General features: G+C 35.0%; 2 protein-coding genes across 2 annotated transcripts; both read left to right on the top strand.

Annotated features, from left to right (window-relative positions):
* Positions 1-303: 303 nt before the first annotated feature.
* On the top strand, positions 304-9,229 carry LOC114946499 (uncharacterized). The gene is made up of 4 exons (XM_029323015.2): positions 304-1,140; positions 2,556-2,725; positions 3,104-3,244; positions 6,381-9,229. Exons 1-4 carry the CDS (start codon positions 903-905, stop codon positions 7,485-7,487), a joined length of 1,656 nt encoding a protein of 551 aa, XP_029178848.2. The 5' UTR covers positions 304-902; the 3' UTR covers positions 7,488-9,229.
* Positions 9,230-9,256: 27 nt separating this feature from the next.
* LOC114946500 (TAR DNA-binding protein 43-like) lies at positions 9,257-15,565 on the top strand. The gene is made up of 2 exons (XM_029323016.2): positions 9,257-9,324; positions 9,399-15,565. The coding sequence occupies exons 1-2, from the start codon at positions 9,316-9,318 to the stop codon at positions 10,257-10,259; spliced, it is 870 nt and encodes a 289-aa protein (XP_029178849.2). The 5' UTR covers positions 9,257-9,315; the 3' UTR covers positions 10,260-15,565.
* The last annotated feature ends 1,291 nt before the right edge of the window (positions 15,566-16,856 follow it).

Below are 16,856 nucleotides of genomic sequence, written 5' to 3'. Positions count from 1 at the left end.
TACATACATGTTCTTTTAAATCCTGTGAATAGGAGGAAAAAACTCGTTGATCCAAGCGTGACGTTTACGTCGTCGCTTCTACATATATTTACCGCGACTTTTTTTGTCGCCAAGAAAAAGGATATCTCCCCGCGAAGCGGACCGGCTCGAAGGAAGGTTTCGCCGGGAAAATCGATGAGCACACGACCGGCCGTCGCCGCCATTTGCGCTGCGCTCGGCCGCGTATTCTTACGCGCGCCCCTATTCGGTGGCGCGCGCATGCGCATACGCGGTGACGCGACGCGCCTCCGCGGCGGCCATCTAGTTCCCGCGCGCGACTCGAAGAGGACGGACGTGTCGGAGCATTCGTCCGCGAATTCCCTTATTTCCGACATTATCAACGCAATTACTTGTTTTCGCTCTATTTTCCTTCGACTCGAGTCGAGCGAAAATACATTTTTCACCTCGCGGAAGTGGTGGAAACCCGCGGCGCGAGTTCCGGGAAGACACGGGGTTCCGGTGGCGGCGCTCGCGTCGTCGGAAGAGCGGAGAAGAGACAGAGGTGCGGTGTTGCGTGACTGAGACTGGGTGCGAGCGATCGTAGCGCGTGTGTGTTTGTTGTGTTGCGAGAGCGTATATTTTAAGCGAGAGAGGTACTTTCAATTCTTCGTATTCTTCTTTTCGCGTGAACGCGCGGGGATCCGAGCGAACGGAGCTCGAAGGAAGAAACGATCGGCGAGAAACGAAGAAAGAAGAGTGAACGAGTGAGCGAGAGCGAAAGAGAGAGAGAGAGAACGAGCGAACGAGAGAGAGAAGGGGAGCACGCTTCGGTAGGAGCGAGAGACACGACGGAAAGAGAAAGAGAGAGAGTGCGTCGTCCCCTGCAGTAGCTTCATCCATCCCCACGGACGTAGATACACAGCATGTCGTCCTACATCCAAGTCGCCGAGGACGAGGGCGAGGAGCCCATCGAGCTGCCCACCGAGGACGACACCACGCTCCTGCTCACCACCCTGTCCGCCCAATTTCCCGGCACCTGCGGCCTCAAATACCGCAATCCCGAGTCCCGGACGATGCGAGGAGTCCGCCTCGTCGACGGCCGTCTACATCCGCCCGAGAACGGCTGGGGCAAGGCGATTTACTTCTGCGTGTTCCCCAAAGGTATAGAAAAAATTTTTATATATATATTTTATATATATATGTATATATACACATATATGTATACGTATATATATGATTCTCGCTCTCTAGTGTAGTATATTTATAACGTGGTGGCGCTGCGGATGCTCGCGGCGTCGATGAACGCGAATACGGAGGATGTGACGACTGTCTCTGTCGGGCGTATTCGAGAAACATTAATCCTTAGTTTGTCGCAAGTATTTTCCAGCGCATTTCGAATTTTGTGTATGATTTTATATGTATGTGGTATCCATCAAGTTCGCGATTTTCATTTTTTGTTGCATTGGTTTTTAAATATTTCTTTTATCTTGTTATCTATTTCAAAATTATAGCTTGAATGAATAAAAGGTGTTACTACACTCAGAAACTCGAATACCTAATGTTTTTTTCATTGAGATATAATGAGCTGGGATTATTTATACCCTCTCCCCCTCAGCGACTCATTAAGAATTAAGGTAAACAAGCTTGTAATAGCTTATCCATGGTGAATCTACATAAATGTGGGGAATAACAGGCTCATTTAATAGAAGGAATGCCTTTTTTTTAATTTTTGATTTGTCAAAAGAAATTACAGTTCTCATAATTATGCAGAGTGTAATGAAAATACAGGCTACTTTAGGAGCGTAGTCTATAATTTCCATTTACAACTTGGTTTTTTAATCATTGGTCAATTCTTCGTTATTAATCAGTTCATCCTGCGAGGACACGACAGTTGCTACTTATTTTTTGAACAATTTTTAGGAAAAGGATTTGCTTATCTTGAAAATGAATTTTTTTTAATTGATTTGAAAATTATTTTCTACCATTATCTCTTGTATCGTTGGAAGTAAGAATTTGTTATTAATATGATTTCTCATAGAAATCAATAATTTTATATTGATTTGTTATATATGTATAAAAATTAATCTAAAAAAAATTTTTTATATTATGTATCATTCAAATTTTAACATCTTTAATATTAACTATTTTACTTTTTCTCTTATATTAAAAAATTAACAGTTCTTTCGTTAAACTTGTGAATAATCAAGAAGTTTAATTTATTTTAACTTTCAAACTCAAACATGACTGTGATGTGAAAATGATACATTTTAGACATATGTGCATATGAACTCTTTTATTTATTTCAATGAATTTTGATAAAATGCACACCTAAAGCAGTCCACATTTTTGTTATACCCTGTTTTGAAATATTTGTCATGTTGTAATTCGAGATGTTCTCATACTCCTTCATATTTTATAAGCAAAATAAAATGAAATTTATACTTTGATAGCTCGTAACAAATTTATAATCACCAATTTTTGTATTTTTTTTTTGTATTCTCTCTATTTCTTTCTTTTTTCTTTTTTCTCTGTGAACAATGAGTTGTTAGACATGAAGATCTATTATATCTTTTCAGAGAACAAACGTAAATCTGATGACAATTTGGAAAATTCCACAGCTAAGACTAAAAGAATGGAAACGAAGTTGCGTTGCACTGATTTGATTGTACTCGGTTTGCCATGGAAAACTACCGAACAGAACTTGCGCGAGTATTTCGAAACGTTTGGTGAAGTTTTAATGGCTCAGGTGAGTCTCTTTGCATTTTTTTTATTTGCATTTGCTGAAGAAAAAATATGCGTTTAGGCTTGAGGAATAACATGAGAGTAACCTGCATTTTGGATGGTACTAACTCTTGTATTATTTGAAACTTGCTAATCTGTTAGATAAGTAAATGAGATAACACTATAGCCTTAAAGATATGAAAATAAAAGTGTCTTCTTAAAACAATAAATTTTTAACGATGTTTTTTTTTTTCATTTTGATGAATAATTTTAATTTAAATAAATTTAATATATTACATTTCTAACGAATTATAAAAAAGGACTATTGAAAGAAATATTTCACTCTTTCGTATAAATGTAATACTTAACTATAAAAGATAATGACATTGAAATCTTGTTGTAGGTAAAAAAAGATGCAAAATCCGGGCAAAGCAAAGGATTTGGCTTTATTAGATTTGGAAGTTATGAATCGCAGTTGAGATGCCTCGCTCAACGTCATATGATAGATGGCAGATGGTGCGATGTCAAGGTTCCCAACAGTAAGGTAAGACTATAACTTATTTGTAGATTCTTTCTGATTTTTTTTGCTATTTTCTATCGCTTTTTCTCGAATACGTAAGAACATTCTGATAAATGTCAAAAGTTAATGTGTGCCGCACATTTAAATCAGGAGTGAATAAATCATTTTAAAGACAATGCATATTTGAAGAATAATTTGAACTTTTGCCATGGAAATAATAGCAATGTTGCAATTCCTTATTATATTTAATTGTTTTGTGCAATCATTCGGTAATGCTGCTTTCATTTTATGATTGAAATCATTATCATTGTTGCTATTTGATAAGGAAAATTGTATTTTAATATTACATCAATCATTAATGTATTGTTCTTTGTAGTAACTATTTTAATAATAATAGTATTTATTATAAATATATATTTATTATAAATAAATATTAAAACGCGCGGTATATAAAAGATTGAATTCAGATTGTGCATGATACTGTTAAACAATCAATCTGTTTTTGAAATGATATATTTTCTCCCTCAATTGATACATATGGCTTCAATCTGTACATATTTTCTAAAGTAAGAGAGAGGTCTATAGCAAGACTTGTAACTAAATTATTAAAATAATTTATTATACTGCAACTCTAGGATGAATAACTTTTTATGCATTTGGTCCCAAATTATCTCAGTTTGTCAAAAAGTGTGAATCATTTCTGTATCCTTACTGACTGATATATTATATGTAACGTTGAATGAATATTATCAAAACAAGTTGAAGTTTTTATTTTATGGCTGTGACTTTGTATTTTATGACGTCAGTTTTAGATGAACGCCGTGTTTGTAAATTCTTTCTCAATGATTTAATATTAAATGCATTTATATAAAAGGACAAAAAGATTACATAAAAGGATATTCTATTTGTAAAAAATAATATATATCTTTTGAGACAAAGATTATAAAGCAATATCTAATTTTTAAATTAAACTTTCTAAAACTTTCCCCTGCATGGGTCTGTAAATATCTTTACATTTGAAGATACGTACAGATATAAGCACACATGTAATATTTTAAAATTAAATGATGGAATGTCGTGTGAGAGACAGTAAAGTAAAATTGATAAGCTTTACGATCACGTGGGATAATATCTTATCTTGTATAGACTTCTCGTCTATCTCCATTTATCCATATAACGGTTTAAGTAAATGTCAATGTTTTTTTCACACTCTTTGAATATATACATATATTACATTTATATATAAATCTATATAAATATATACGGGGCGTGTATTCGCTGTTTGGTATAAATAGGTGAATGTGTGAGAGAGACGAGTGGTGGTGAAATTATATACACAAAGAGAAAGAATGCAAACTGTCTGTATGTACGAATGTATGTTTATGCGAGTGTGTTTTGTGTGTGAGCGCTACCGAGGAGAGAGCAATGTCAATAATGTGTTTTTGCATGAATAACGTAAATAGTGTAGTATGTTTGTGTGTCTCCAAACGGTATGAGATCCTCTTCAGAGAGGAAATGATTTTAAATAGTCTTGTCAGAGAGAGAGAAATGAGACTCGATATATAAAAACATACCAACTCTTATAAGCAAGCAAGCTCCTAAATAACGTCGTGTGTTAATCTTTCTCAAGATTCCTTTAATAGCGGCGAAGCTCTCTTGCAAAGCTTCGACTGCGACCAATGAAGGAAAAGAAGAAAAAATCTTCGGGCGAATTTTAATATCTCTTTAAGATGAAAAAAATGAAAGTATATACTTGATAAAATTGCGTAAAATGATATCCTGAGTCGAGAACGTGAGTGATGAGAATATCGTGAGAAGGAATGTATCATATTATTTACACTGAGAAAGTGTGTTAATCGTGTTAAAGGATAAATATTTTCACGTTAATTTTTTTCAAGCGCGTATCTTCTTGCGGATACGTTAAATATTGTAATGGGTATGAGACTTGTGGTGTGCTTGGAGTATGCAAATGAAATAATCGCGCAACGTGTGAAGTGATCAGAAAAATTTCTCAATCTTCGAGAAATCACGCGAAATCATTATCCCGGGAAGTTATTACTTAGGGAACAATAAATTTAATTAATCTCTGGTGCGAGATTCGCGATTGTTACAATTATCCAAATAATTAAAAAATAGAGACACAAGTATGAGTCACGTGAAAAGATTTTGTGAAGCGATGTTGAGTATGAGTGCATAATGAGAAAAAAATTTGCGAATGAATAGCGCAAATATGTGTGTGCGTGTATGTGTGTATGTGTGCATATGTATGTATGTGTGTGCATGTGTCACGCGATTTCGCGAATTCTTAGATTCAGGGTGTCTATTCTCTCAAAAAGTCGAAGATTGTTAGGTTTTTTCATCTTGAAAAATCTGGGAATTCTGTCCTGGAGTTTTATTGAGTCAGAGAATTTTTTCCAAAATTGTCTTATAATTTTACTTTTATTTAACATTTAAGAAACATATGTTAATAATATCTTTGCAATATTTATTTTAGTTTTTATTAAAGTCTCATGTGGTTTTATTGATCTTCTCTTAATATCAAAGTCTCATATAAATTTCATTAGAAATGTTCAATTTTTTAAATGATATAATAAAGTAGAGTACTCTTTAAAATGTTTAACATTAATTATTTTTCGTTTTATATTTTTACATATATCTTTAGTGTTTAGATATATTGCATTTTATTGTGATGTCCAAATTAATTTTACAATTAATAAATCAATATCAAATACTAAAAAAACTGCATTCAACTTTGTTTGCAATCGTATAAAAATATTAGACATTAGCGCGTATAATAAAAAAACTAATTTTAAAAACATTTACGAATTTTCTTATTTTACCTAAAATTTTAAACACAAAAATACCCGGAAGAGATCAGGCTTTTTTTCCACGATTTGAGTAGACACCCTGCAGATTTCACACTGCGGAACGTTTTTCGTGCGATCGGCGGGAGATCGAAATAATAATAACAATAACAATAATAATAATAATTTCCGAGATTTGCATAATTCGGTTCTACACGCGGCTATAAATACTATTAATCGAGCCGCTCGATTGCGGAGCGAATGCATATACATATTATACTATGTGTGCTTAAAAAAAAATCATATCGATCCAAGTCTGTATGTGATTGTCGAGGGCTGGTGTAATCTGGTTACAGAATATTGATGGCTTAATGATGGCACGTCATTATGATACGGGTAAGCACGGTAGCGAGTGCTACCGACCTATACCGGTGCACACGCCGAGTAATCGCCGAGTGCCGGCGTCGAAGCCTTACGTAGCCAGCGTAAACTCGTCGGCGTCGTCGTCGTCCGAGGCCGCTCCGCCACCGAGCGCAGCGCCTCTTCCTCGATACGACTCGGAATACGATTACAAAACCACCCACTACCCGTCGTATCCCCCGAATTATCCCTACGAAGATAACAAGTACAAGTACGAAGGCAACGGCGGTGGTGGTGGTGGTGGCGGAGGCGGAGGTGGAGGTGGTGGTGGTCATCAGCAACAAGCACCGCAATACAACGCCTACAGCGAGAAGCAGCAGCCTGGTTACGCCGTCTACGAGGAATCATCCCCTGCCTACGACTCACGCGGCTACAACATGGTGGCACCTCCTCATGCGACCGCCGTCGTTCCCGGGGCTCCGGCTGCCAACCCGACGTATCCACCGTCCGACGCGGAATACGGACCCAGGTATTACGGCGTCGAGGGACGTGCGGCCCCGTATCCGGTCGTCACCGACTGTCCGGAACAGCAACAGCAGCAATATTCTGACAAGGGAAGGTACAGCAGCAATTACGGGTACGAGCAACGTTGCTACTACGATCATCAGCAGGTGGACGGTCGTTACTCGGCCGCTCCGGCACCCGGGGATTGCAGATACGCCATGGAGGTGCGTTACGCGGACGTGAGGCATCCGGACGGTCATCATCGGCATCCGCCAGCGGTCGAACCGGGCGGTCGAGAGGCGGCTGACGCCTGCAGATATCTGGCAGCAGACGGTCGCGAGTTGGACAGACGCTATGTCGTCGACGGTACTGTCAGGGAACACGTTGTCGTGGACGGCAGGTATGCAATGGACGGCCGCGAGATCGACGGTCGTCATTACGTCACACCCGACAGCCGGGACCCCACCGTCGTCGACGGCAGATACGCCGATCCAACGAGGTATCCGGCGAAGGAGAACTATTACGATCGTTATTACAAGCATCGGCCGTCGAGGGATCATCATCATCATCATCACCACGTCGCGGACACGAGATACTAACCACTCGGGGGAAAGCTCTCTCGTGACTATTCGTAAATACAATCGATCATGTTTCAATGGGAATATTAGGTCGTCGTGTTTCCAGGTTTTTTTTTGTCTCTCTACCTGCATTCGATACATTCCTCAACCGAAATTTATTTATACCACGTATCTATGAGCGCTAAGATTTATATATTATTGTATATTTAATTCTGACATTACAGGGTGCCTCCTTTTTGAAAAGGTATGCTTAAATAATTCAGAGACGTTGCCTTTTAGAAGAAATTGAATATTTTAAATATTATTTGATGTGAAAAATTGTTGAGTAAAACAATTGAAAAATGAATGATTTATGACATGAGATATTCTTGTTTTAAAAAATTATGAAATATCTTGTAATACATTTAATTTTTTTTAAGTATACAGTTTTACATTGCAAATTAAAATTTTTTTAAAAATTAGTGGTATGTTTTGAGTAGGTTTTAAAAAAGTAATAATGACTCACAAAAATGCTTCAATATGAAATAAGACGTCACCTAATTCTACAATTTTTATTTAAAACATTTTTTTTCTAAAACGCGACGAGTCTCAATTATTTAAGCTTATTAAAAAAGAACATTCTGTATAACATATATAAGAGAATCATAGAAGATGCGTTCTATTTTCGAATGAATGTTTAAAATGAAACAATTAACAGATACATAATAAGATTGTTTATTTCTTTAATGAAATAATAGAATATAAATAATCGATTATATAATTATGTCACTTTTTATGAAGCATATTGACTGTTCTTTTGTCGAATATATAGTAAAAGGTATGAGTTATTAATAATTCACGTGTTAAATTCTTAGACAAATTAATGCCTGGATTGTTAATACTTGTTTTATACAAATAAAAAGATATCCTAAAATATTTAATTTTTCTTGATAAAAAAATGTAATTATATTTATCTGGACTTTATTAATTTTATATTAATAGAATTATATTAATTAATTTTATTAGGAAATAGATACGTGGTATGTTGTTCATTAAAATGCGTGGAATATTTATTTTGTAGCGGAACTGTAAAGTTAATTTTATTAATATTATACTACTCGTTTATTTTTGCGGATTATATCGAAATAATATGTACATTATACAGAACTGATTAATTGAACTCTATGAACATAAGAAAAAAACATTTATGGATATATTATATACATATATACATATTCCCATTAATTCATGGAGTTTGTTAAAAGTAACAAATATGTTGTTTAATAGTAGCAATAATTAGTTTTGAAATAATTGTTCACATTTTTATCGGACATGTGCTTATTCAAATTAAGACGGTGTAATGTAGCATGAGATTCTCTACATCGAAAGTATATATATTTAAAAAAAAATAAAAAAAGAAAAGAACATTGTACAGATTGATGCATGGATTTCAAGTGATCATATAGTGCTTAAGTGTTGGTTTTTTTTTTATAACAGACGATTTATATGTGTAAATCGAGCCAGCCAATATTATATATATATTATATATATATGTATATGTATATATAATATCTTTTCTCTCTTGAGCCGATAAATAAATATGAGTTAAGAGATTTTTTTTCTATAAAACTTGACGTTTAGTGCAGATTAATTGCAATCGACGGAACGTTAGAATCTTAAGTCGAAAGCAAAAAAATTGCGTGTACCTCTACTGAACTGTGTAAAAATACGCTGGTGATGATATACTTTCTGATGTAAAAAAACAAAAAGAAACTATACTGTAATTGTACTTATAATACTTATTTTGCCAGTCTCTTGACGAACGGTATATGTCTCGCAGCGATTCTACCGGCGCCGGTGATTGTGAGTAATGTGCACTGTACGCAAGTTTTACTTGGATAACTTGGTGAACCTGTCTGTGACATGATTGACTGATTGTGCGTTTGTGTGTAGGAGGGAATGATTCAGCAAGTACCCTGCAAGGTATTCGTCGGCCGCTGTACTGAAGACCTAACCGCTGATGATCTGCGAGACTATTTCTCCAAATTTGGCGAAGTCACGGACGTATTCATCCCGAAACCCTTCCGCGCGTTCTCGTTTGTCACTTTCCTAGATCCCGAGGTCGCCCAGTCGCTGTGCGGCGAGGATCACATTATCAAGGGCGTCTCGGTACACGTTTCGAACGCCGCGCCCAAGTCCGAGGGCAATAATAAGAACTTCAACAATCAAGTGAACTCGAACATGAGGGGTGGCAGGGGCGCGCCGGGACCCGTCGATAATAACGTCCAGGGCAATTATCAGGGTAATCGTTACATGGGTCATTCGGGGAACAATATGGGTCCGAACGGTTGGAACAATCCCGGGAATCGTGGAAATCTCGATATGCCAAATCTCCAGGCCTTGGGTATCACCGGCCAGAACAATGGCGGCGGCGGTGGTGGCGGGATGTCGAATCCTCTGGCCATGGGCGGTCTGAATCTGTCCGCGTTGCCGGTCAATCCGGCCCTGGTTGCCGCCGCTCTAAACCAGGCGTCCTGGGGTCTGATCGGGAATCTGCAGAATCAGGGAAACGATCAGGGTTATTCGAATCAGCCGGGTCCGCCGGGTCAGCCGCCTTCCGGTAACAACAGCATTGGTAACAGCGGTAACTCCGGCTTCCTCAGCTGGATGAATCAAGGCGGTGGTGACGGCAATACCGGGAACCCCGGCACCGGCGGTCCCGGCCCGAATAACCCGAATGCGTCCCAGGGCGCCTGGCAGAATCATCCGGGTCAACGCGATCAGAAGTCGAATACCTTTCTCAAGTACGAGTAAATTCAACCGGGGCCGTGGGTCTACTCGTAAAACCAAACGGATCCTCCATCCACGGGTCCCGACGCAAGAACCTTGAATCTGACGAAGGCTACGGAAAAAAAGGAGGGAGAGGAGGGGACGGGTCAGAACGGGGGTCGAGAGTACAAAAAAAAAACGCGCATCGACCCCGAGTCAACAGGAAATAAAAGGGAAAAAAGAAAAGAGAGCCAGAGCCTATAGTACGTTGACATATTTTCTAATGTTTTTTGCACTAATCTGCCACTCTCTACTGCGTGTATTATATAATATTTCTCGAGACTCTCCCCACTCTCTTTACTGGTTTGACGAATTAGCACAATTCCAAATTCGTTGAAAAAGAGTTTAAGGCTTATGTATGTAATGGCATGGATAGCTCCGATCATCGTACGTGCTTTTGTGTGATTTCTCTGGTGTGATGAAGCGTATATATGTTATATATATATATGTTTATATATATATATATATATATTTATATATATGATTTAAATCGGCATGATAAAATCGATATGTGTGAGATATTAATGTAGATGTGAATGGTATATAGCGTTGCAAGGATGTAATTAATAATAACGTACACGTGTATGTGCTTTTATTGTAACAATTGGTGACACATGAATGGTTTACGTGTTTAAGAATATCTAAGAGATCTCTGGAGTCCGAAGGAGACTTGCGCTATTTTGGCATTTAATTATTACGATAAAAGGAAACAGTAAAATATATAAAAAACTATTCGCGCATATAAAATGTAAATCACTACTTACTGCCATTAATTACAAGAGCTGTATTTGCATCATTTTTTTATTCTCTGTAATTAAATGAATACTGGAGTTTTTCGAACAATTGTTAAATTATCGGCAAGTTGGAAATAGATCAAGTTTTCCTTCGTCACACAAATCTCTCCGATATATGAGGAAGATTTTAGAAGTGTAAATATACTTTCTAAGATTAATTAAATTCGAGATCAAATCGCATCTTTGATTTCATTGTTAGCCATGATTAATTAAGAGCCTTTTCCCCGTTATAAAAAAAAGTATACATACATTCGTTGCGTAGAGACTGAATATCTATTGATCAGAGAAATCGGCTAATCGTGGCTATTGCAATTGATATATAAGCGCAATATATGGCAATAGATACGCAAGATTAATTAACTGACTGACTTATCATGTTGAGAGTCGGATTTTTTGCTGGAACGTTGCTGTTGTTTGTAAGAAAAGCGTTTATTCGTTATAATAATGAGATATATCAAATATCGGGCAATCATATTTTGAATGCTTAAAAGCTACGCAGTGTTTCTTTTTTGAACGCGTTACTTTTGAACAAAGATCTTTTGGCCAATTTATTTAAAATGAATGTCCTTCGTATATTCACATTGTATATATTTCCGAGAGTCTTTTAAATTTAGAGAATGTTTAAATGCAAAAACTATTTTTTTCAAAATACCGCAGATGTATATTTTTCTGAAATATTTTTACTTTTAATTATAAGAGTTATATTTATAGTTATCTAGTTTTTCCAGCAAAACTTTTTCTCGATATGCATAATATTCTCTTAACTTCAATTCTTATTGGCTTAACAAGTTCTTATCAATTCATTAAAGGGATTTATTCTCAAAAAGTGCCGAAACGATATTTTAATAACTCAAGCGATGGATATCGTAAAGTGGACTGATGGAACAAGAAACACATTTTATAAGAAAAGAGATATATATATTTTTTAATGTATAAAAAGATAATCGATATTGAGATTAAAAAATTTAACGCGATTATCTTTTTAAACATTATTAAACAGATTCAAAATTTTCTTTAATTGTGGTGCAAAGTTACCTATCTGTTGGCGCAATCTTATTATATCTTACAGTAGTATGTTTCCTATTTTCTTTTTTTGCGGAAGATTGCCAAAACATTTGATAAGATACTTTGACAGAAATATAAAGTGAATATAAAGCGAACGGTATGACTGTCCGAAAGCGTATGAGTGTGTCAAAGTTACAAGAGACACTTAAAGATTGATCGCAGCTATCCCTATATTGTATATTACTATACCGATTTTTGAACTTTTGTTTCAATTATCTCAAATATAACACATAAGTAGTCTATTATGTGAGAATTTTACACCGATGTGTGCAAGTGTGTGCAAAATTATTTGATTGGTTGCGCGTGAAAGGAGAGACATTTGAATTGATCGGATTTTTTCTATTTTAATTGAGCAATCTCGAGAAAAAACCACAGAGAAAAAAAACGGTTTAAAATGTCTTATATATTATATATATGTATGTGTATAATGTGCCGTAAGTTTTGAGTGAAATACCTTTTGATAGGAAAGAACTTTTAAAACAGTTTCCTACCAATAATAAGAGTAATATGAAAAAAAATAGCTTTACACACACAGGTTGAGAATATTTATTTTTCAAAAAAAGAAAAAAGAAAAATGCGAAAGAAAGAAAAAGAAAGAGTCAAAAGTAATTTAGCAACGCACGATGAGGAAGAATGCAATTAACATTTCACAATTTATAGTCAATAAACTTAAACATACGGAATAGTTACATCGTTAATTAAACTTTTAAAAAATCCGCATTCATCACCGCGATATATCACTCTGTGTACGCTATCATTAAAAAGTTATTTAGATCGAGAACTATTTCAGAGAGAAAATACACTAATTATCTAATTATATTAATTGAAAAAAAAAAATAAAATAATCCTTGTAAGAGGTGTATATGTGCTGTTGTGCTTTTTTTCATTTATCGTACAGTGAGATTTCTCATAAATTTCCTATATATATATACTATATACACTTGACGCAAAATATTACTTAATAATTAATACAATTTTCTAAGAATAATACTCTCTCGCGCTCTTTCTCTCTCATTATAGTGTGATTTCTTGTCGATTTCTGTGCGTGTATAGATGAGAAAAAAAATCTCTAATAGAAAAATGTCGAGATTGAATTGTTCAACGCACGTGTATGTGTGTATGACGGTCGAATGTATTTGTTAACGGTCGTCTTGAAGAAACTACAAGCGTGACAAAGTTTTTACTACTACTTAGGCAAAAGTGACATTAAATAATACTGCTTGTTTAATGAACTGTACGTGTACTTGGTCAGCGCGAGATGAAGCAATGAGATGACTGATAATAATAATAATAATAATAATATAAAAAGCGAGCGCGAGAAATTATATATGTTGTAAGTCTTAGATGAGAATGAGCAAAAGAAAAGTCGTCCAATGTGTGTCTGATATATATATATACATATATATATATATATTATACATACTTAGAGATCGCGTGAAAAGAGATTGTTTATATACGTAGTACATGTAAAAAAATGCTAAATCAGATCCCGGTCGAGATATGAACGGAGATTTGCGGATTTCGTTGATCGCGTCATTCTGTAAATTTGTTAAATCGATCTCTACACACAGAAAAAGAGCTGTAGTTTAAGACAACTTTTAACAGACACCTAGAAACCGTACCGTATAGCTTGAATTGAAGCACGAATGTTCGCGCTTTATAAGTGTCTGGATAATATCTTCAGGGAATATGCACAGTTCCTTACGATACAAAAAAAATTAAAAATACAAAGTTACATATAAGAAGAGGAAGATAAAATCGTACGATATGTGGACAATATAGTCGATCGATCGGTTCGAACATTCGTGCACGAGTCGTGATTATGCATCTATACGTGATCTGACAATCACAAACTCGTAGACACTTTTCTTTTTCTTCTCACTCCAAAATATATGCACGGTTAATCTTTACGCTCGGATAATTGTCGGAAAAGAGCAGAGAATCAACATTATACAAACAAATATTCGTGTCTGATTTGGGAAAAGTGTAAAGAAAAATTATGTAAATGTTGTAATATAATAAGATCCTATAATCTTTTTTATAATAAAAAAAGGATGATGCAAAATTTATTTAAACTCGCGAGAATATATTTCGTTCTCCTTAAATATTAAAAAAGAAATTAATTGTATTGGAGTTTAAATAAATTTTTGTCTACGATTATACTAATTGTCAGATCATGTATATTTTTCTTTTCAAATCGTTTAAGATAGAGCGATGTCGTGTCGATGCATCATCTTCGTGATCCCATGAGTTAGAGATTTCGTGAGGTTTCGCGCGCGCGAGATGCGAGCTCAAAGGATGCCTTTGCAACAAAAAAAAAGAAAAAAACGATTTGGAAGCGAAGCATGTAAATACGGATCTACATTGAATATAAAGCAATTTTAATATCGCTCAGAAAAAAAATGTAACGAATTTTACTGTAGAGTTAGTTGCGCGGTCTGTAAAGTCGCACCGATATAATATTGTTGTGTCTCGAGAGAGAGGGAGAGAGAGGAAAGTGAAAAAGAGAATTGTGCATGTGACAGGTCCGAGACCACGTGTGTCGTGTGAGAATGTTGATTTTTAAATCCGTCGATCTCGATTGTTGCGCGAAATTGTTGGGAGAAAGAAGGGGGCTGGAAGGGAAGTTTGAAGTTTCTTTGAGAAAAAGGAAATCGCGAATCTGTCATTCTTTTTTTACACTTTTGGGAGAATGTTATTTACGGGACCCATCATTTAATAAGTGTTTCAGATTTTTTTTACTGGAAAAAAATGTCGCAAATGTGCTATGATTGATAATTATAGAAATATTGATGTTTCAATTTTTTTTTAATATCTTGAAATTATTTCATAGAAATTTTTTATCAAATTTTTTTAATATAACAAAAGTCTAATTTTAATTTAATTAGGAGAATAAAGGAACTTCGCCTTCACTTAGGCTCTTCTTTTGTAATATACATTAAATTATTTTATCAAATATATTCATTCTTAAATGTCCCGGAAATAATATTCTTGCCTGCATTTTTAAGATACAAATGAGCCGAATAAAAAATTGACGAGAATTTTTTTATGCGTATACGTCACGAGAACGATCTCGTGATTCTTTTGTGTGCGCATCGAAATTCATTGAAAAAGAGAAAAGGTGTCGCAATCCTTTTGTCCACACGACGAAAGAAGTAATATGTTGGGCGAAATTTTTTGTAGGTGTGAATATTAAATTCTGACGATCGCGAATAACGGCATTCTCTTCGTACGTATGTGTTTCCCACAATTCGTACCGACAGTTTTACAAAAAAAAAAAAGAAAATGAAAATTGTAAAATATCTCAACAAATGTTTGCCGTGATGATGCGAAAAAAATACTCAACGCTCTCCGTAACATTCTCCATTGATTGTAGTGTATGTTAATACTATGCCGAGAATAAAAGACCCAAGCACCGTGGGCTATCACAGATTTCTTCGCGTGTTTTTAAATACGAATCTCTTATAAGCGACATACATATATCCGTCGACTGTCCCAGAATTTTATTATCTCTTATGAAATTTGGACCTTTGTCCACTAATCGCGAATTATAATTCGATGAAAATACACGCAAATTCATCTTCAAGACTGAAAATAAATGATAAAATATAATTTGTCGGTCGATGTAAAGTACATAAACCTTTAGCAGGGTGTCTACTTCTTTATATTTAAGTTTTTATTAAAATCTCATGTGATTTTATTAACGATCGCTTATCAAGGTATTATATTAGTTTCATAAAAAATTATTCAATTTTTTTAATAATATTAAAAAATAAATTATATATAGAATACTCTCTAAGATGTTCCTAATAAATTATTTTTTGTTTTATATATTATGATATTTATATTTTGTTCAAATTAATTTTAAGATATTAAATACTAGAAAAAATTGCATTCTTAACTTTCTTCGTAATCGTACGAGTAGAAACTGCATCCAATTTTTTAATTTTATCTAGACTTTTAAATGAAAATATCTGGTGGATCAGATTTTTATAAGATATGAGTAGACACCCTGTTTACTTAAACAACGAAAATTTGAAACACTTATCGAATATTGAAGTTTGCAAAGTTGTAAAAAAATGATCATTTTCATTATTATACTTTTTATATTTATTTTGGGGCGGTCAGTGCATACATCCAAAAATTATCACATCTAAAAACAAGCGATTTAAAGCATTATATACAAGCATGCACAAATTTTTAATTTATCTCACCAATATCTTAACGAAACTATTCTCGATATTATATTCATCATATGTACCCAAAGTTTCAACGAAACATTTCTACGAATTATCGACTTTGTTAAGAAACAGAGTTGCGCGTTTCGTAAAAATTAAAAAAAAACGCGATAATGTGAGATGACAGTTCCTGGGGGCGAAATATGTCTATGAACTATAGAAAACTGTAAAAAAGCGAGAGTGGAAGAGTTTGAAAAGTAATGTAAACAGTGCACAGCCGGCCTTTCGATTGATGACTGAATGAAGACGATGATGACTGAAGTAAACATATGGAAACATCCGCAGATCCTTCGAAGCAACAGGTGATTACGATCTCTGACATTTATTTCTCCTTCATAACATCTTACACAGATCAAGTAGAATAATCATTCAACTCATCGATACTCTAGCTTCTCCCGGTGATTTACGAAAAATTTGTTTTTGCATATCCTGTTGTCATTTTTTGTTCTTTTTTAAATTACATTTACCAATTTTTTTAAATATTT

Source organism: Nylanderia fulva, unplaced genomic scaffold, assembly GCF_048542155.1.
Source record: "Nylanderia fulva isolate GAGA-0341 unplaced genomic scaffold, ASM4854215v1 Scaffold9, whole genome shotgun sequence".
Taxonomy (NCBI): Eukaryota; Metazoa; Arthropoda; class Insecta; order Hymenoptera; family Formicidae; genus Nylanderia; species Nylanderia fulva.
This window is presented reverse-complemented; position numbering and strand designations above follow the sequence as displayed.